Raw genomic sequence first — 20,221 nt, 5'->3', positions numbered from 1 at the left:
TGTTTTGAACTTGTTTTTTAGTATGGCGAAAACGACTCGTTTTGAAGTGCTTATAAAGGGAAAACATTTCAAACCCCAAAACATGCTTGGGGAGAACGTCGTATTAAATTTTCCTATACTTCTAATACATATATATCGGTAGATAAATCATAAATACACTTTCGTGAAGTTACCTACAAATTGCTTCAGATTAAAATGTTTGCCATATTTATTTACTAACATTGTGTTGCACCCCCGGGCCTTAGTCTACGGCCCTGCCAGACTTTCCTTACTTGTTTTTTGTCCACGTATGGAATAACTTAAAATTTAGAAGATGATGTTAGGAAGTTTTAAGATACTTGCCATCGGTAAGTATTACACAACCACAACCCAAGTAGTACGATTATGGATGAAAGTCTTTTGTAGAAGTTGCTACACAATCCATGGAGGGTACATACGATTCGGCCTGGCCGAACTTACGGCCGAATATACTTGTTTACTGATTATATTTTCAGTTTCAATCAATTTTTAATTGGAAATATTTTGGTTTTATTTTTCTCTTTTATGCGCTTTACATATTATCAGTTATTCCGGACGACAGTGCTCGTGTCGAACATATCCTATATATTGTGCACATTATCAGTTAAAGGTGAGTATTAAGTTCGAGTTTAGCCGCTAAAATCGCTAAAGTGAAAACTAAATCAGTAAGAAAAATGCATGAAATTATACATATTTGTTGCAAATTTTATTATAACTTGATGGGGAAAAGCCCAAAGCAAATTTTCACGAAGTTTGTATTCCTTAAAATGGATTATTAAAGAAAAATAATCGTGAAAAAATGACGTTTTTAGCGGCTAAACTCGAACTTAATACTCACCTAAAAGTTCGACTTTAGCCGCTAAAGGTGGGTATTAAGTTCGAGTTTAGCCGCTAAAAACGTCATTTTTTCACGATTACTTTTCTTTAATAATCCATTTTAAGGAACACAAACTTTGTGAAAATTTGCTTTGGGCTTTTCCCCATCAAGTTATAATAAAATTTGCAACAAATATGTATAATTTCATGCATTTTTCTTACTGATTTAGTTTTCACTTTAGCGATTTTAGCGGCTAAACTCGAACTTAATACTCACCTTAAACTCGAACTCAATACCCACCTTAAGTCCGAAGGCATAGTCGACACTGCTGCATGTTTATATGATTATAAGACTTGTCATGAAACATGCATGCGATTTACCATGGCTCCTTTCCTTTCCTTCATTTCATTTCATGGCTTTTGAATGTTTCTTCATATCATAGTCTTGCCGATGATGGAATTCTTAAAAAGATGCGTGAAAGTGCTGATATCTATTTTTTTGTTGTTTTCCTATACGATCCGCCTTTGGGAAATGAAAAGCCCGGCATTTTCCTTCCTAATTAATGCTCCCACAAAGTACTTTCCTAAAGACAGACACACTCGAAAGTGCTGATATCTATTTTTTTTTTGTTGTTTTCCTATACGATCCGCCTTTGGGAAATGAAAAGCCCGGCATTTTCCTTCCTAATTAATTCTCCCACAAAGTACTTTCCTAAAGACAGACACACTCGATTCGAATGTCTCGGTGAGTGAATGTCGTCTCTTGAGGCATGTTAACCTTTATTGTTTGAAAAATGAAAGAAATTAGAATAAATAACAGTCTCATAAATGAGTTTTTAAAAAGGTTCTCTTTATATTAAGAAAATTGTTTTTTTTTTTTTATAGTTTACGATGTCGTTTTATGTACTCATTTAATTGGAACGAGTACTCAAAAAAATTAGTCAGTAACGAGTACTTGTAATCAAATACTCGTTACTTTCCCAACACTACTCCGTTCTGTCATCAAACGAAAAAAAGGGGAGTTATCAAGAGAAGGAATTGAAAATTATAGAGAAATTTGTGCAACCACCTACCATATTAATTAGGCAGATTTTTCATTGAAAGATTGGATAAAAATTAGTGTAAACAGCTTCGTTTAAGTCGTTTGCGATCAAGGAATTTCTGAAATTTTGTGATTTGCAACAAAAGCGTGTGAAAAATGATTGGTGGGTTGTTTGTGTACAACCACAAAGGTGAAGTGCTCATCAGTCGTGTCTATCGCGATGACATTGGTCGAAATGCCGTAGATGCCTTTAGGGTCAACGTTATCCATGCTCGCCAGCAGGTTCGTTCACCGGTGACCAATATAGCACGCACCAGTTTTTTCCACATAAAGGTTAGTGTTCCCCAACCACCCCTCAACACCATCACATCAGGGAGAATGAAGTGATGCCACAAAGATATTTTGCATTTCCCTTATCGCATATTTTTTCAATGTATTTAAATAATTCAATATCAATTTTTGCATTTTAGCGTGCCAATATATGGTTGGCTGCTGTGACCAAACAAAATGTTAATGCTGCCATGGTCTTTGAGTTCTTGCTAAAAATCATCGAGGTCATGCAATCGTATTTTGGCAAAATATCCGAGGAAAATATCAAGAATAACTTCGTCTTGATCTATGAGTTGCTTGATGAAATTTTAGATTTTGGATATCCACAAAACACAGATTCCGGTACATTGAAGACCTTTATTACTCAGCAGGGTATAAAGTCAGCAACTAAAGAGGAACAAATGCAAATCACATCTCAAGTAAGTTTGACTTGTGGATGTGTGTGTATGTGTATTAAGATTAATTTAATCGTATGGAGGTTTATAAGAAAATACTGAAGCAATGCTTGTTTAAACTTGTGATAATGCGGGTGGCTTTAAAATGAATTTAACTAAATGTTATATTACAGCTAAGTGGATGTACTGCAGACTTTTAAAAATGTCAGGACTTAAAAAAAAAAAACGATATATGAAATATTTTTACTCTTTCGGGAGACTTTTTGCTAGAGTAAGGAATCAAAAGTGCGAAGTTTAAATAAGGTGTAATTTAATACCAATTCACATGCTTAAAGTAATGGATATGAGAGGAAGTGATTGTGATGCAACGGCTAGGCTGCATCTTGGGTTAAATGCGAAATAGAAACAAACACAACTTTTTGAGTACTTCCGTCTACCCGCACATTCTATGCCACAATATGTTACACAAAAGTTTTCCCTTATCTTCCAGAAGTGTTATTGAGATATTCAAAAAAATATTTCATTTTTGAGATAAAGTAATATTAGCCAAACCTTTACCAAAAACATGCTTGGAAGAGCATATCCTTTTTATGCGATTTTGCATGGGCATACTGCAAATTGACTGACGTATGTCTTGGATAGAGAAATATTTTTTTGATAGGGAAATGTATCTCATCAGTCCATATGATTTTTCGGTACCATTTCAAATACCCACTCGGTGAAGACAGAGCCTTGTTGATGATCGGATTTATAAGCCTTCATATCAACGTCTGATTAATTTACGTTGTAGTGGTGTTTATGGGTTACCAAATCCAATGGATTACCAGTCAATATTCTCATTGCACAGGTCTCAGATTTTACCACCAAATTTTGTATTGTTGTCCGAGGGGACACTTCAAGCCGACCCAAAGATGCTGCTTTGTGAAATGTGACCGCAAGTTTTTTCCCATTTTTGTGTCGAACTTTAATGCATTGTTGAGTAATGTAATTTTTAGTAATGACCAAATGTCAACAAAGTATCTCTTGTTTGAAAACCCTTTATAACTCACAATTACTATCTTGGTTGGTGTAGTCTCTACGAATGCCCTCATATCATTAGGTTAGGTATAGTGACAGATAGATAGATATTTCAGGATCACTAACTATTCAGCCCAGAGAGGTGAATTTTTTTTCTTATCAGTGAGTGCTGCCCGATTCTATTTTTAGCTCCACATTGCGGTGAAACCACTCATGGTTACATATCTACTTTTTATATTTGCGTCTTTTTAGTTTATTAATTTAAATGTTTTTAAATATAATAATATGTAATAATTAAACATTTCTATTTACAAAGGTGACTGGTCAAATTGGTTGGAGGCGTGAAGGTATCAAATATAGACGTAACGAATTATTCTTGGATGTGTTGGAATATGTAAATTTGTTAATGAGTCCTCAGGGACAAGTACTTTCAGCTCATGTAGCTGGAAGAGTAGTTATGAAATCCTATCTATCCGGTAAGTATAGATGATTCTATGATTTTTTCCACAGGTACAACAGAATTTTTTTAAACCTTGCAAAGTGGCTACGATTTTTTTCATTCAAAGCCTGTGCTATACTAATTGGTTATAAAATTATAGCAACCACAGAACATATATTTTTCAAAAACTGCGACGCATGGACTGCAATGAAGTTGGACTGAAATGGAAGGCTGTTGGACCATCGACAAATAGGATTCGAAACGATTTGAGGAATACAACCATCACATTTTTAAAATGTATTCGTCAAATTGATTCGAAAACTGTGACAAGACCTAAGAAACCTAGACATCCACAACCGACGGCAACTACAATAATTTTCGATCTTTAAATTCCATTTTTAGGTATGCCTGAATGCAAATTCGGTATCAATGATAAAATTGTTATGGAATCTAGAGGTCGTGGATTATCTGGTAACACTGAGGCGGATACTTCACGCTCCGGTAAACCGGTGGTTGTTATTGACGACTGTCAATTCCACCAATGCGTTAAACTAAGTAAATTCGAAACGGAACATTCAATTAGCTTTATACCGCCGGACGGTGAATTTGAATTGATGCGTTATCGTACGACCAAAGACATTTCGCTGCCATTCCGTGTTATACCTCTGGTGCGTGAAGTTGGCCGCACCAAAATGGAAGTAAAGGTAGTCTTGAAATCCAATTTCAAGCCCTCGTTGTTGGGTCAAAAGATTGAAGTTAAAATCCCCACACCCCTTAACACTTCGGGTGTGCAACTAATCTGTCTTAAAGGCAAAGCCAAATATAAAGCATCCGAGAACGCCATTGTCTGGAAGATTAAACGCATGGCTGGCATGAAAGAGACACAACTCTCTGCCGAAATAGAACTGCTTGAAACGGATACGAAAAAGAAGTGGACTCGTCCACCCATATCCATGAACTTTGAAGTACCTTTTGCTCCTTCTGGCTTTAAAGTGCGTTACTTGAAAGTATTCGAACCCAAATTGAATTACTCTGACCACGATGTGGTTAAATGGGTGCGCTACATAGGCCGCAGTGGTTTATATGAGACACGTTGCTAAATTAGAATTACTTATGCGTCCGTTTCGATACATGTTCCGAAATTAACTGAACAAAAGCGAAAGTTGTACGCTACAAAAGAAAAAAAAAACAAAAACATAATTCAAGATCCTGTGTTGTCGTTTTTTTTTAATTCCTCGTTGATCAATCCAGCAGGTTTTTTCTTCAATCAATTTGAAAAATTGAACAAGCAATTGCAAAATTATTAAAATAATTCCAATATTAAATATATAAAATATATTATTTAGTCTACACATACAAACACACATGTATTCCTAAAAACACAAATGTTATTAAAAAAAAAACTTTTTATTCATAAATGCTTTATTGATTTTTGTATTGATTTATATATACATAAAATCCTTATATATTATTTAATGTATTATATTCTTTTGTTTAAATTTGTTCATCTTAACAAAACAAAAAGTTTTAAACAACTTTTAAAGACAAATAATCTCCTTTTCAAGAAACACTTCTAGTTAGTTGTAGTGGAAAAATATGCAATGTTGGTCCCCTGTGCGGGTCGCATTGCATCAAGGATTGTGTTCATGTATCGATGAACAGAAAGCCATATAAATTCAGTTACAAAAAAGGATCAATCAAGAAATCCAACAAAAACACAAAAGCTTCTTAAGCTTAAACAACAAATTAATAACTACCATGTATTAGAATATATATTAATGCTATCACAATGACAACAATTAATGTTTTTTTTGCCGTGGATGAAATTAAATAATAACTATTAAGTATTGCCAACACTACTACAGTTTTATCTTAGACCACCTCCTTCAATCTCCAACCCACGTAGACACTAGCAAACATCTACAATCATTCAAATCCTGGCATCCATATGTGGTAACCATTATAAATGTATATTTTCTTCCTTAGAGAAGCAACCCTACAAAACAAACAATGAAAAAAATTTAAATACATATATAAATATCAAGCAAGATGTTATTATTATTAATTAATTATTTGCAGGAAAGATCATGAAAGTGCAGCAAACAAACATCGCATACATCTTTGTCGTTAATTAGTTAAAATATACACATAATTATTAATATGACAACAATAGAAATACATGATATACTCGAATAGTATTAAACAATAATGGATTTCCTCCATCTTGTTATTTAATTGGATGCTTCTTTGTTTGTTGATTTTTGGATTTCAGGAAATGGTGAGTGTTATATGTGATACTAATTGCACAATTCAAGTATTTTTTTTTATTAATTAATCTAATCTCCAAAATGTTTATAATAAGAAAGTTTTCTGTTGATGCTGCAGCATCATATTTGCAGATTTATAATAGCAAACTACTTGCTAAAAAACGAGTTGTTATTGTCGATTTCGAAATAGTTTCCAAAACCGATATGGAGCTTTCGTGTTGAAAAGCATTGCTATATGCGAAAAAATAAAAATCATACGGTCATTACCTATTCTTCATAGTTTATAAAAAATGCTCAATACTGAATGCAAACGAAATTTTCGTTTAGGTGCATGTCACAGAACTTAAGAAAGAAAATAATTTATTGGCAAATCAACATGCTACATTAGTGCACAAAAAGATTATTTTATACCCTTTAATACGATTTAATATGTATCTCAAAATTAATGTGTAATTAATTGTATTTTTTTTAACAAAGTCGTCGTGGACAATGAAAAGAAAAAGCTTATATGAATTAAATGCCAGGAAACCAGTGGGAGAATTATAAAGGGTGATACGGTCAAAATTTGGTCAATATAAACTTGACGTATTTCTTTCAATTTTGCATTTAAAAAACCTGAACACCCCTCATTTTGAAGGTGTGTGTGTAGAATGTTGCTCTTATTGTGATTTTGGAATTCACTCTTCAGTTGTCAAAATGCCGTCCAAGCAAGAAGAGCAGCGTATCAAAATTTTGCTCGCGCATCGCGAAAATCCGAGTTACTCGCACGCAAAGCTGGCAAAATCGCTAAAAGTTGTCAAATCAACCGTTACAACTGTAATTAAAGTGTTTGGGGAACGTTTGTCGACAGCCAGGAAGTCTGGATCGGGGGGAAATCGAAAATGGAAGCCGCTGAGACGACAAAGAGAGTTGCCGGTAGTTTCAAGCGAAACCCTAACCCCTCTCTCCGAGATGCCGCAAATAAGCTGGGTGTATCGTCTACAACCGTGCATCGAGCCAAAAAACGAGCCGGACTATCGACTGACAAGAAGGTAGTGACTCCAAATCGCGATGATAAACAAAATACGACGGCCAAAGCGCGATCCCGGAGGCTGTACACGACGATGCTGACGAAGTTTGACTGCGTGGTAATGGACGACGAAACCTACGTCAAAACCGACTACAAGCAGCTTCCGGGACAGGAGTTTTATACGGCAAAAGGAAGGGGAAAGGTAGCAGATATTTTCAAGCACATAAAACTGTCAAAGTTCGCAAAGAAATATCTGGTTTGGCAAGCCATCTGTACCTGTGGCTTGAAAAGCAGCATTTTCATAGCTTCCGGGACTGTCAACCAAGAAATTTACGTGAAAGAGTGTTTGAATAAACGTCTGCTGCCTTTCCTGAAGAAACACGGTTGTTCCGTACTGTTTTGGCCGGATTTGGCATCTTGCCATTACGGTAAAAAGGCCATGGAGTGGTACGCCGCCAACAACGTGCAGGTGGTTCCCAAGGACAAGAACCCTCCCAACACGCAGAGCTCCGCCCAATTGAGAAATACTGGGCTATTGTCAAGCGGAACCTAAAGAAGATCAAAAAAACTGCTAAGGACGAGCAGCAGTTCAAGGCAAACTGGCTTTCTGCGGCGAAGAAGGTGGACAAGGTGGCTGTACAAAATCTGATGGCAGATGTCAAGCGTGAGGCCCGGCAATTCGGATTTGGAAAAGCGAAAGCCTAACTGAATATTTTTCCTGAATTTTATACTAATTGAACTTGAAAAAGAAATTTAATTTGATTTTTTAAATAAACGATTTCATCGATTTACACGCGTTTTCCCTTGACCAAATTTTGACCGTATCACCCTTTAAAGAAATAATAACATTCAGTAGTTTAGACTTGTAATAATTTATTTAGCGAAGTCGTCGATACGACATGTATAAAGTTAAAAAAAAATAGTTGATCATTTTACATATAACTTAAACGTACCAAAAATATATAAATATATAATTCAATGCAGCATAGTCATAAAGCTACAGAGATGGTCTATTCAGCCGGACATATAACATAATAATACTAAATACTAGCCAACAAAAATGTATTAGTTATGCAAATATGCTACAATTTTGGAATTTATCACATCAGTACTTAAGTTAGTGTCAATTAGGTGATTGAAATAAAATATATAATTCGAACGTTGAAAATCAATGAAAGGGAAGGCCTGAAAGGGATATTTATCTTAATTCGAACGTTGAAAATCAATAAAAGGGAAGGCCTGAAAGGAATATTTATCTTAATCCTAGATATCAATTCGTCCGTCGGCTCTTATGAGTGGTTAAATGAATAAGATTCAATCTAGAAGTCTAGGAAGGAAGAAAAAAGTCTTCAGAAACATTGATAACTGCTTCTGCACCGATTCTATCCTATCAACGTAAATATCATATTGAACATCCCATACGATAGACCCATACTCCAGAATGGATTTAGCCAGCGCTCTTAATTCAGCTGATTTGATATAAAATTTTAGGAGCTAACAGCATTATTCGAGACAGCAGTTTTAGTAATCGAGAATACTTGCCCTTTTTAAGCTAGCGAATAACACTTCTAACAATTTCATAGAGTTATTTTTTTACAGCCCAGAATGGTTCTACAATAGCTTTCATAACTGCTGTTTTCTTACACTTCCCTGCTTCTTTTTTATTATTATTATCTTTATTTGTACTTTAAAGCCTTAAAGGCCAATTGAGGTATATTACTATAAATCTACTAAAAAATAACGCCTAAAGGCAGAATGTTTTACTTATAACCTAAAATGCTTAAATGTAGGGATTTAAAATGATAGTAATATTTATTGCCAATTCTTCAAAGAAATTTCCCTCAGGGTATGAGTTGCAATTTCTAGAAGCTACAAATTCCAAAAGTTTCCATATGAATCATGGAAATTGGTTTGTCACTGCAGCTGATTTTGTTAACGAAAATTTACTATTGATGGACTGGAAACTAAGAGATAAGCATAAATGGTGGCATAAAAATCATTGTGATTCAAAGGGGGTTGTATTGTCGAATGAACTGATAACTGGGTTTTCTGATAACCAAATTATTTACTATCTGATTTTATAATTGATCACAACTTGATGTATAAATGAATACATAACTACCAAAAACTGGGTGGAAATAATTTTGAAAGCAATGGAAATCAACACACTTAAAAAAAGTAATAAAGTCTATTATAAATACATCTCTAAAATTGTGTTTGCTTGTCGGCAAGGCTGTTTGGCCCTTCTTTACTCGGTATTTCTTCGTTATCTTGTTTCTAATTTTCTATTGCGAACAGAAAGGAGTCTTCATATTATGATCCAAGAATGTAAAGACGACGCACAATGAAAAAGCCCCAAAATTCTTGACTTATTTTCCTGTTTCGAAAAAAGTTGAAACTTATATAACTATATAATCGGGCGTACAATAAATGTGAACTTGGCACCAAAGGCACCAAACTTATATAACTATATAAGCGGGCGTACAATAAATGTGAACTTGGCACCAAAGCCCAAATTTTTATTTACATCCAGGTTTGATTTTAATTTGTATTCTTACACCCATATTTGGATTTGTAATTTTTCTATGTGCATACATTTTCCTTCTAATGCATATATGTATGTTGTGGAACTTTCTTATCTATTTTATTGAATGATGATCAAAATATTCCTCGTTGGCCTATGATATTAAATGGACTGAGTTTATTCTCTAAAAAAGTGATAAAAAGGCTAGTATTTGTGGAAACATTGCTCAGTTTAAGTCCACCACTCGTTAGTAAAATTATTGTTCTTTGTCTGCTCTCAAAAATATGGATACTGGCGGTATTATTCCCGACATTATTGACACTAAGCCTGGTGCAATTGCAAAGGTAACCTATGCCGGTGGTGTTAAAGTTGAATTGGGCAAAGAGCTTACACCAACACAAGTCAAGGATCAGCCTGAAGTCACCTGGGAAGCAGAAGAGGGAGCCTTATACACATTATTGATGGTTGACCCAGATGCACCATCTCGTCAGGAACCCACTTACCGTGAAATTTTACATTGGTTAGTTATCAATGTGCCCGGCAATAAGGTTGCTGACGGTCAAGTGATTGCCGAATATATCGGATCAGGACCACCAGAGGGTACAGGTCTACATCGCTATGTCTTTCTTGTGTTCAAGCAGAGTGAAAAAATTACTACAGACAAATTCATCTCAAAAACGTAAGTATTACTATTATAAGTAATAAATAATTTTCACGAAAATAACTTGGAAGCTGGTAAATTCATTTAGTTGGCACTGTACAAAAATAGAAGTCCAAAGAAGCTAAAAAAGGGAAAGTACTGAAACTAAACACATTGTCTACTATTTTTAAAGTTTAAAGAAGCACAACAGGTTTTTGAATAAACATTCACCTATCTTTTGCAGATCCCGCGAAGGACGTTTAAGTATTAAGACTCGGGACTATATTACCAAGTATAAATTGGGTAACCCTATTGCTGGCAATTATTACCAGGCCCAATACGATGACTACGTTCCCATCTTGAAAGCTCAATTGAAGTAAATCTACATTCGATAGTCCAACGAATTTTATCTCATTCAGATGTATTTTTTTTTGCATTCATAAAATAATTAAATAGAAAATATTTATCTTTTATTCCAAGGGAAAAAATTAATAATAAATCCGTTTTCAAGTATTTTGGATAGTTTTGTATTCTTGACAATATTATTCGGGATTGCTAAAATAACTATTTCCAAAACACGATATATATAAGAAATTAACGCGTTGGACTATTAAATTGTAACAAACCCATCTCTGTTTTCTTTTGTATATTAAGGTGGGTATTAAGTTCGTGTTTAGCCGCTTAAACCGAAATGAAATCAGTAAAAACAGTATAAACTAGTACCTCTTTTATGGATTATTAGAGAAAAGTAATCGTGAAAAAGTGGCGATTTTAGCGGAACTTTTAAGGTGGGTATTAAGTTCGAGTTTAGCCGCTAAAATCTTAATTGTTTCACTAAAGTAAAAACTAAATCAGTAAAAAAAGGCATAAAATCATATATATTTGTTGCAGATTTAATTATAACTTGATGGGGAATAGCCCAAAGCAAATTTTAACAAAGTTTGTATTCCTTAAATGGATTATTAAAGAAAAGTAATCGTGAAAAAATGATGATTTAGCGGCTAAACTCGAACTTAATACCCACCTTTAATGTGTGTACCAAGTTCGTGTTTTGCTCTGAATTTCATAACGCTTGGGAAAAATGTTTTACTTTGAACGGCATTCAGCGTTTTGTATATAAAATAAACTATGAACATTTAGGGTAGCAAATATATCGCATGGTACACCGGTTCTTTATTCGTTTATTTTGTATAAAAGTGTAAACTTATTGACTTTGTTGCTCCCATATGGCCGGTATGCACCTCTAACGAAGTTTCTGCTACCCATTGAGACGTTATTATCGATTTTGCTTCTATAAGAAATGCATGGCAAAACTGCGTTATTGTAACACAAACGAAATTTCCGCTAGAGGTGCAGACCGGACTAGAATAAATATTATAGCCGTATTTTTGGCTTGCAAAAGGTCATTATGAGAGACAACCAACGTTGTACGTTATCGACAATTGTAATTTTCTGTAGAAATTCCAAAATAAATTAACCAAAAAAAAAAAAAAAAACATTATAAGCGTAACGCTTTAATTAAATTATGTATTTTGGACCAAAAGAATAAATGCAAACTGGTCTTATCAGCTAATCGCTCTAATTGAAGATTTTTTTTTTTGCTTTTGAATATCAAATAATGATGTTGCTAATATTGAACAAAACAATGATTTAAACAATAAATAGTTCTCATTTATACCACTTTAATTTTAAATGATATTTGTTCTATCCGTAAGCAAACATATTCATATTTACAAAACAAATATAATGTAGCTTATTTTTATGCCTTCATTTGTCCAACAAGAATTGTGCAACAAGTTTATTAAATTCATCAGCATAACGTAGATGTATGTTGTGCTTGCCTTCGGGAAACTCATGGTACCTATAATAAAAATACATTTTGGGGGAATACATTTTATTTACTTTTTTTTAAATCATGATCATATCACACTATCAATGTTTGTCTTACCTTACATTTTTAAGATGTTCCCTAAGGTAGGGAATATGTTCAGCGGCAATCATTGGATCCTTTTTTCCATGCAATATGAAAGTGGGTGCCTTTATCATTTCCACTTCTTTTTTGCAAAAATCACCATCCCTCTCCGCATAGAAAGCGGATGCCGCATCTACCCATTCACCCCAAAGTTCTGCAAATCGTTTAGCACCGTAAACTTTTTCCATGGGTTCCCTCATTCTTGGTGACCATTTACTAACATCGCGTATATTATGAAAGGCTATTACCTCATCTGGCACCAAATATGCTCCGGCTCCCCAAATAACAAGTTTCTCTACATTGTCTACATACCGGCCGGCTGCTATGAGACCGGTTATACCACCATCACTCCAACCGATAATAGAAAATTTCGGCCGGTTTAGTGCTTTCATGAGATCTACTGCACAATTTGCATCATTATGAAAGAAATCTAGACCCCATTTTCTCTTTGGGGGAACAGATTTCCCATAGCCTGGGGGATCCCATGAAATAACTGTGTAATTGGGTAGCAACTTTGGCAATTCTTCAATTTGAGGCTTGAAATCTGTCCAACTTGATCCCAATGCGCCGGGCATTAACAGAACACTTTTTTCACCATTACCGCTCTCAACAAAGTTAATGTCAAGGTCATTTACTTTAACCTTCCGCTCAACATGTACAAAACGATAAGACATGATCCGTGACAGTTGCTTTAACGAAGACAGGACCTTTGAATGAGATTGGAACATTTTAGCTCTCCACAAATTGCCTGATTAGTATATTAATAAGACAACGTAAGCAAACCGCTTCTCAGCGAAGTGAATTTTGATAATATTTGTTATGAAAGTTTAATTGTTATTGCCTAAATCAAATAGACCCAGTGGCGGAATAGAGAATGCCCTTGGAAAATTCAGGCCCATTAAATGCCCTAACAATAAAAACATTCGCTTCATCGCTACTAATACGAAAGAGTTGTTTTGCATTTCGCGGCTATAGGGACATTCTAAGTGATTTGTAGCATTTGAATTTTTTAAATGAATTGAGAAGACCATAAAGTCAGTAAAAAAAGAGCACCTTCAATATTTTTTGGTATTTGGAAAAATGGGTTTTAACATTTATGAATAGCATTCCTTATGAATGCTGGCTCCTTATTCTCCTAATTCGTTATAACATTGATGATGCATTAATTAATGTGGACATTTAATGATATTGCTATATTTAAATGTTCTGAAATTCGACTACTACTTTTATTTCCACAACCAAAGAAATTGTTTAGTAAAATAGCAAAATAGGGCCAAACACACGTACAGCCAATAGATTTTTTTATTTATTCAGCCTTATAAGTGTACCGCGAACTACGCCGCTGGGAAACCATTTGTTGCTTATAAATCAGCTGACTGTTGGCAACAGAGATGGCGAAGATAAAGTAATCGGTTTGTGTGTTTGTTAGAATAACGATACTCAATCAAAACCGTTGCATTTGAATATAAATAAAAAGTTTGTATTTAAAATGTGATGATAAATTGGCATAGTGTCACTTAAGAGAACTTTAACTGACACCTGAGAATTTTCCTCTGATATCATAACTTTTCTACAAAGTTATGTTATCTTGCAACTAAAAGCTAACAGCAGTGAACTACAAATAAATTATTAAAACACAGGAACTCCAATTCGAAGTTACTGTTCTATTTTGGAAACTTTGTTTGTATGAACATACATTGATTGTCAAAAACGAGTTTTTTTTTTAATTTTTGACAGGAGAATACGTTCTAATTTGAAGCAAATTCTTCATTTTGACTTCTACTAGACGTCTTTTGAAATAAAAAAAAAAACAAAATCGACTTTCTTTCCTTTCAAAAATTCAAATTTCAATTGAAAGTTTAACCTCTCTTATTGTTTGTTTTAATTTACTGAGTACTATTAATTCTTGTTTTATTTAACTGCAAGTCTGATATGTTTAATTTCTTACTTTAGTCATTTAAAAAAAAAAAAAAAAAATTGCCACAAATTTCCAAATATTAAAGAGGTAAAGGCGGGCATTAAGTTCAAGTTTAGCCGCTAAAATCGTAATTTTTTCACGATTACTTTTCTTTAATAATCCATTTTAAGGAATATGACAATTTGCTTTGAGCTATTCCCCATCAAGTTATAATAAAATTTGCAACAAATATGTATAATTTTATGCCTTTTTTTACTGATTTAGTTTTGTCGTTAGTGGCTAAACTCGAACTTAATACCCACCCTTAAGGTGGGTATTAAGTTCGAGTTTAAGGTGAGTATTAACTTCGAGTTTAGCCGCTTAAATCGCTAAAGTGAAAACTAAATCAGTAAGAAAAATGCACAAAATCATACATATTTGTTGCAAATTTTATTATAACTTGATGGGGAAAAGCCCAAAGCAAATTTTCACAAAGTTTGTATTCCTTAAAATGGATTATTAAAGAAAAGTAATCGTGAAAAAATGACGTTTTTATCGCCTAAACTCGAACTTAATACCCACCTTTAGCCGCTAAAATCGTCATTTTTTCACGATTACTTTTCTTTAATAATCCATTTTAAGGAATATAAACTTTGTGAAAATTTGGTTTGGGATATTCCCAATCAAGTTATAATGAAATCTGCGACAAATATGTATAATTTTATGACGTTTTTTACTCTTTTAGTTTACACTTTAGTGAAAATTAGCGGCTAAACTCGAACTTAATACTCACCTTTAGCCGCTAAATAGCCATTTCTTCACGACTACTTTTTTAATAATCCATTTTCAAAGATATAAACATTATGAAAAGTTGCTTTGAGCTATTCCCCATTTAGTTTTAATAAAATTTGCATCAATGAGGTATAGCTTTTCTTTTTACTGATTTATTTTTCATTTTAGCTGCAAAACTCAAACTTAATACCCACCTTAAAATTTACCACCACCACAGTATATATTTCACCTAAAGGTGTCTACTAAGTTCAAGTTTAGCTGCTAAAATCAAAAATAAATCAGTAAAAAAAGTATAAAATTATTCTTCTTTGATGCAAGTTTAGATTCTTTAAAATTTTATTAGAGAAAAGTAATCGACTTTAGCGGCTAAACTCGAACTTATTACTCACCTTAAAGGTTAAAAGAATATTTTATATTTCTTCTTTTACTTTTCCTCAACTTCATTCACTTCAATTCTGTTGAGAAAATAGTGCCACGCATAGAGGCAAATTACGGGCATTTTCAGCACTGCCAACAAACGAGAGTGCTGCGAGTGCCCTGTTTCCTTCTTTGAATTCTTTTCTGCCCGCTGAAATGATAGCATTTTTTAGGTTGCTGGTAACATTTTAAAAATGCGCATTCTGTACAGACAAAATGACGGCAAAGCACTTTTTTCAGAAAAGAAAACACCATTAGATGTGTTACTAATTTTTCGCCGACATTTGAACAACTCTTATGGTTTTTTCTTTTCTGAAAAAAGTGCTTTGCCTTCATTTTGTCTGTACAGAATGCGCATTTTTAAAATGTTACCAGAAACCTAAAAAAATGCTATCATTTCAGCGGGCAGAAAAGAATTCAAAGAAGGAAACAGGGCAATCGCAGCACTCTCGTTTGTTGGCAGTGCTGAAAATGCCCGTAATTTGCCTCTATGCGTGGCACTATTTTCACAACAGAATTCGAAGCCTTTTCGCACTTTTGCCTGTTTTTTTTAGAAAAGAACCTAAAGAGTACATTTTCCGGGCAAAATGCAAAAAAAGTGTGCATTTTTTACAAGAAAAGAAAACGCCATTAGGATATTTGTACCATTGAGCGAATGAGTAATATTGAGTATACGCCCGGACGCCATATATCCATATGGACATATGACAGAAAATAATAGTTTTTACGTAGCATACACCAAAACTCGGTAAGAAGGTAATAGATGTTGGAGGAATAAATATTCTTCGTAGATGTGGTGATTGTGGATACGTGAAAGCACCTTGTGTAGTTTTTGGTTGAATTTTTTTTTGCTTTTAGTGTCATGCGCCCTTTCACCCTCAAAAAAAGGCACTGTTTTGACAGTTCATAATATTGAGAGTTGGTGAAAAGACGTACCATCGCTATAATTTTCCATTAGAACACATGATTGTCGGTTGATTAAAATAAAAAGGGAATGAAGTCTTAATAATTACAAATACAAACTTTAACTTAAAGTATTATATAAAATATTACATACAGTGTTAAATAAAAAATCATACGATTTAAACTATGAATTAAAGTAAACATTTTAAAACAGGTTCGAAAAAAAAATAATATAAAAAAGTGTCTAAAGTGTGTGAAGTGCCCCTACATAATTGGGTTGCTGCACTTCGATATCGAACACGATATAAAATTTGCATAGTCCCAGCAAATGCAGAAAAAGGGAAACGAACGATTCGTGAGCACATTTTCAATTGACTTCTCATTGGCTACATCCTCATACCATCGGAAATATCGTCGATGACGACGAAGGCGACACCATTAATGATGTATAAACCAATTAAGCTAAATTGTTGTGGGGATTAAGGCTCGCATTTAGCCTAAATATGTCGTATTAACCCAACTTCGAATGTATTAAATAGATTTACACTAGACTTAATACTCTTATAAACCCTCACACTGTCACAAACCACAACACACATGCTAACACACATTGAAATGAAATAAGAACAAAAGAAAAAAACAGAGTAACAAGAGTGTTAAAGTGATTACATTTGCTAAAAGACGACTATGACGACAACTACAACAATAACAGTGACTGTGAAAATGACAACGGCAACCCCATAAAGCACAGCCTTAGAGTGTTTTTTTAGTTGGCACAAAAGCCAATTTCAAAGCGAAGTGAAGTGAAGTGGTGTTATCAGTGTGCGTATGTGTGTGTATATATGTGCCAAATTGTGCATATCGCAAATATTCATTTGGGAAAATAAAACAATTGAATTAATGACCTCTCAATATACAAACGCACCCATTAGCTTTGGCGTACATACATATACACAAGACTGTCTATATTTCAAAGTGAGTTGGTTTATCGAATATGTAAGTTTGTGCATGCGTGCGTAAATATTGTGTGCAATGATATTTCTATGAAATGGAAATGTCAAGGAATTTACACGCATCCAAACTGACGAATATAACATGCTCAATGAACACACATACACTTCCACAAACATTTTATCCAACTCAGAGAGTGTGTAATGTAATGTTACAAGGAGAGGATTTTGTATTTTGTTGTTATTGTTCATTTTGGTAATGTGTATAAAAGTGTGAAAGGCATACAAAATCGCATTCATATGTTCATCCATACACACATACATATGCATGTAGGTATGTGCGTATATGTGAATGGAGTAAATAAAAAGTCACACATGCGATGCGCGAACGGCAATGGTAAAAGAAATGAAATTCTCGTACATCATACTTGCCAATCATGGTTAGATAGATAGTAGATACGACTTCAGCAACGATGACACTAGTAGCAGTAATAACTAGAAATGAAAACAGTGTTGCCATCTTACTACGTCCTAGGGATAATGTGTTGCAAAAATTTTAATGTTTTCGAATGGTTGGGAGCCACCGTGGTGCAATGGTTAGCATGCCCGCCTTGCATACACAAGGTCGTGGGTTCGATTCCTGCTACGACCGAACACCAAAAAGTTTTCAGCGGTGGATTATCCCACCTCAGTAATGCTGGTGACATGAGGGCTTCAAAGCTTCTCTAAGTGGTTTCACTGGAATGTGGAACGCCGTTCGGACTCGGCTATAAAAAGGAGTTCCCTTGTCATTGAGCTTAACATGCAATCGGGCAGCACTCAGTGATAAGAGAGAAGTTCACCACTGTGTTATCACAATGGACTGAATAGTCTAAGTGAGCCTGATACATCGGGCTGCCACATAACCTAACCTAACCTTTCGAATGGTTAGCGACAAACGAGACAAATGCATCACTCCTGGAACAACGGCTATCCTATGCCTGTGCCTTTTCCGATATGACACTTTAAAAATGTGAACAAAATATGAACAGTTTTCTACATGAAAGTTTATGCGTCTAAATGGCAGGGGTATACTACCCTGGCCTTCCTTTCAATACTCAAAGTCTCTGCACTAAAGAAAAGTTTGCCCGGTTCCAAAGATTTTGTCTTTCCGTTAATGACTTTGGTTTTGATTGCGAGCTAATACACCCAGAGAAGGAATATGATCACCTCAAACATGTTTCTAGATCACCATGTTACTTTTTCACAGCGACCATGCAGCATTTTTGTCGCAAAAATATTCTTTTCTCGTCAAACATAGCATACTTTCCGAAATCAGATACATAATCTCCGAGAAAAGAACATGGTTTCGACCAACATGGTACATGTTTTCCGTAAAAAAATAACATTTTGCTCTTGGAACAGGGTTCGAGTGACCATATTCCTTCTCTGCGTGCACTCAAACAAGTTAATCCTCTAGGGTAATAAAGCCAATTTAACTCAATTTTAGTAATTTTGAACTCCAATTCTATCCGTCAAACTACGAAATTTTCTTTAACAAGTGAAAAAAATATTTTTGAACCATACATTTTCTTGAATTTTTCGAAAAATATTTACTTATTTTTGTAATATCGGCGTGTACACAGAAAAAAGTGAATACTTGAATCAAATACAAAAATTGTGATTTCAATTATTTTTGTATTTGATTTTCAGCTTATTACGAAAATCATAAATCCAATTACCCAAATTGTAAGGTTGTCGTAAAATTATTTTCAAATGAAGGGATATTTGTGTTGAGTATAAAGGTATTTGGAATTTGTCAAAATTTCCAAATGATTCAGTACTCAATCCAAATACATTGGTATTTAAAATATATAAAGTTTTTCAATTACAGTCGTAATTGAACTGAGTACAATGTTTATAAAATTTTGTAACCTATACAATTACTATCGTAATTGTGTTTATTACGATGGTAATCAATATAATCTTTGTACTATATGTTATAATCTATATTGGTTTAAAAAAAATATAAAAATACACTCTGAAAAGAGGTTTTATGCTTTTTATTGTAAAAAATTTTAAATATATATATAACTGAAAATATGGCAGAGTACATGTTTGGCAAAAATACAGAATATTCCTTATAAACGACATATTTAACAGGCTCACTCACAAAGAATAAACAGTTTTTGAATTATCTGTACCACCTGTTGGAATTGGGCTTCCCAAATCTCATTTCTATGTGATTCGTCGTCTTCTGTAATCAGCGTTGCCAATTTAGCTTTTTTCCGCTAGATTTGGCTTTTTTTGAAGACGTTTAGCGGGGAAAAAATGCATTTAGCTTTTAGCTTTTTTTCTGGCTTTTTTTCATAACCCTTTTAGCTAATTTTGGCTTTTTTTTATTTTCGACATGTTCCTATTGAAATATGGATAAAGCTTCGTTTTTATCTAAGCCTTGCTGCCAGAATAAGGTTTTCCACATATTTCAATTCCTTATATAAACTGTCAGTAAATTATTAGGAATATTAGCATTTGACTCGTTTATCCTTTTTATTTTATTATAATTTGGTTATAATAGCATTTGTGAATTTCTCTTCTTCAATAGCCGATAAATTCTTTTTGTCCTTATAGTTAAGTGATTCAACTTAAAAATGGGTATTTATTCATGAAAGAAGGCTAGGGTCAATTCTAAAAAATTCTTAAAATTAATGAAATAGTCTTTAAATTTGTGGAGTTTTTGTATCTTGACCACAAACCAAAATAGCGTTCAAAAATAGAAGAGATTTTTCAACATTTTATTTTAAAAACGTATAC

At 33.9% G+C, this 20,221-nt stretch overlaps 3 protein-coding genes across 3 annotated transcripts; 2 read left to right on the top strand and 1 right to left on the bottom strand.

Annotated features, from left to right (window-relative positions):
• The first annotated feature begins 1,826 nt into the window (after positions 1-1,826).
• On the top strand, positions 1,827-6,292 carry AP-2mu (adaptor protein complex 2, mu subunit). The gene is made up of 4 exons (XM_075295787.1): positions 1,827-2,209; positions 2,347-2,625; positions 3,935-4,094; positions 4,460-6,292. Exons 1-4 carry the CDS (start codon positions 2,033-2,035, stop codon positions 5,155-5,157), a joined length of 1,314 nt encoding a protein of 437 aa, XP_075151902.1. The 5' UTR covers positions 1,827-2,032; the 3' UTR covers positions 5,158-6,292.
• A 2,265-nt stretch (positions 6,293-8,557) lies between these two features.
• Positions 8,558-11,010, top strand: LOC142225922 (protein D3-like). The gene is made up of 2 exons (XM_075295775.1): positions 8,558-10,536; positions 10,742-11,010. The coding sequence occupies exons 1-2, from the start codon at positions 10,142-10,144 to the stop codon at positions 10,875-10,877; spliced, it is 531 nt and encodes a 176-aa protein (XP_075151890.1). The 5' UTR covers positions 8,558-10,141; the 3' UTR covers positions 10,878-11,010.
• Positions 11,011-12,162: 1,152 nt separating this feature from the next.
• LOC142225914 (serine hydrolase BPHL) lies at positions 12,163-13,330 on the bottom strand. Its single transcript, XM_075295770.1, has 2 exons — positions 12,446-13,330; positions 12,163-12,358 (listed from the first exon to the last, which is right to left on the bottom strand). Exons 1-2 carry the CDS (start codon positions 13,195-13,197, stop codon positions 12,265-12,267), a joined length of 846 nt encoding a protein of 281 aa, XP_075151885.1. The 5' UTR covers positions 13,198-13,330; the 3' UTR covers positions 12,163-12,264.
• Between the last annotated feature and the right edge of the window lie 6,891 nt (positions 13,331-20,221).

Source organism: Haematobia irritans, chromosome 1 (genome assembly GCF_050003625.1).
Source record: "Haematobia irritans isolate KBUSLIRL chromosome 1, ASM5000362v1, whole genome shotgun sequence".
NCBI lineage: Eukaryota > Metazoa > Arthropoda > Insecta > Diptera > Muscidae > Haematobia > Haematobia irritans.
Note: the sequence above shows the minus strand (reverse complement) of the source record. Positions and strands in the feature narration are given on the sequence as shown.

Excerpts from the sequence above, each read along its gene's own strand:
- LOC142225914 (XM_075295770.1), bottom strand. The coding sequence starts at position 13,197 with ATGTTCCAATCTCATTCAAAGGTCCTGTCTTCGTTAAAGCAACTGTCA. Across the intron at positions 12,359-12,445 it reads GAACATCTTAAAAATGTAAG|GTACCATGAGTTTCCCGAAG; the intron begins GTAAGACAAACA and ends TTTTTATTATAG.
- LOC142225922 (XM_075295775.1), top strand. The coding sequence starts at position 10,142 with ATGGATACTGGCGGTATTATTCCCGACATTATTGACACTAAGCCTGGT. Across the intron at positions 10,537-10,741 it reads GACAAATTCATCTCAAAAAC|ATCCCGCGAAGGACGTTTAA; the intron begins GTAAGTATTACT and ends TATCTTTTGCAG.
- AP-2mu (XM_075295787.1), top strand. The coding sequence starts at position 2,033 with ATGATTGGTGGGTTGTTTGTGTACAACCACAAAGGTGAAGTGCTCATC. Across the intron at positions 2,210-2,346 it reads CCAGTTTTTTCCACATAAAG|CGTGCCAATATATGGTTGGC; the intron begins GTTAGTGTTCCC and ends TTTGCATTTTAG. Across the intron at positions 2,626-3,934 it reads AAATGCAAATCACATCTCAA|GTGACTGGTCAAATTGGTTG; the intron begins GTAAGTTTGACT and ends CTATTTACAAAG.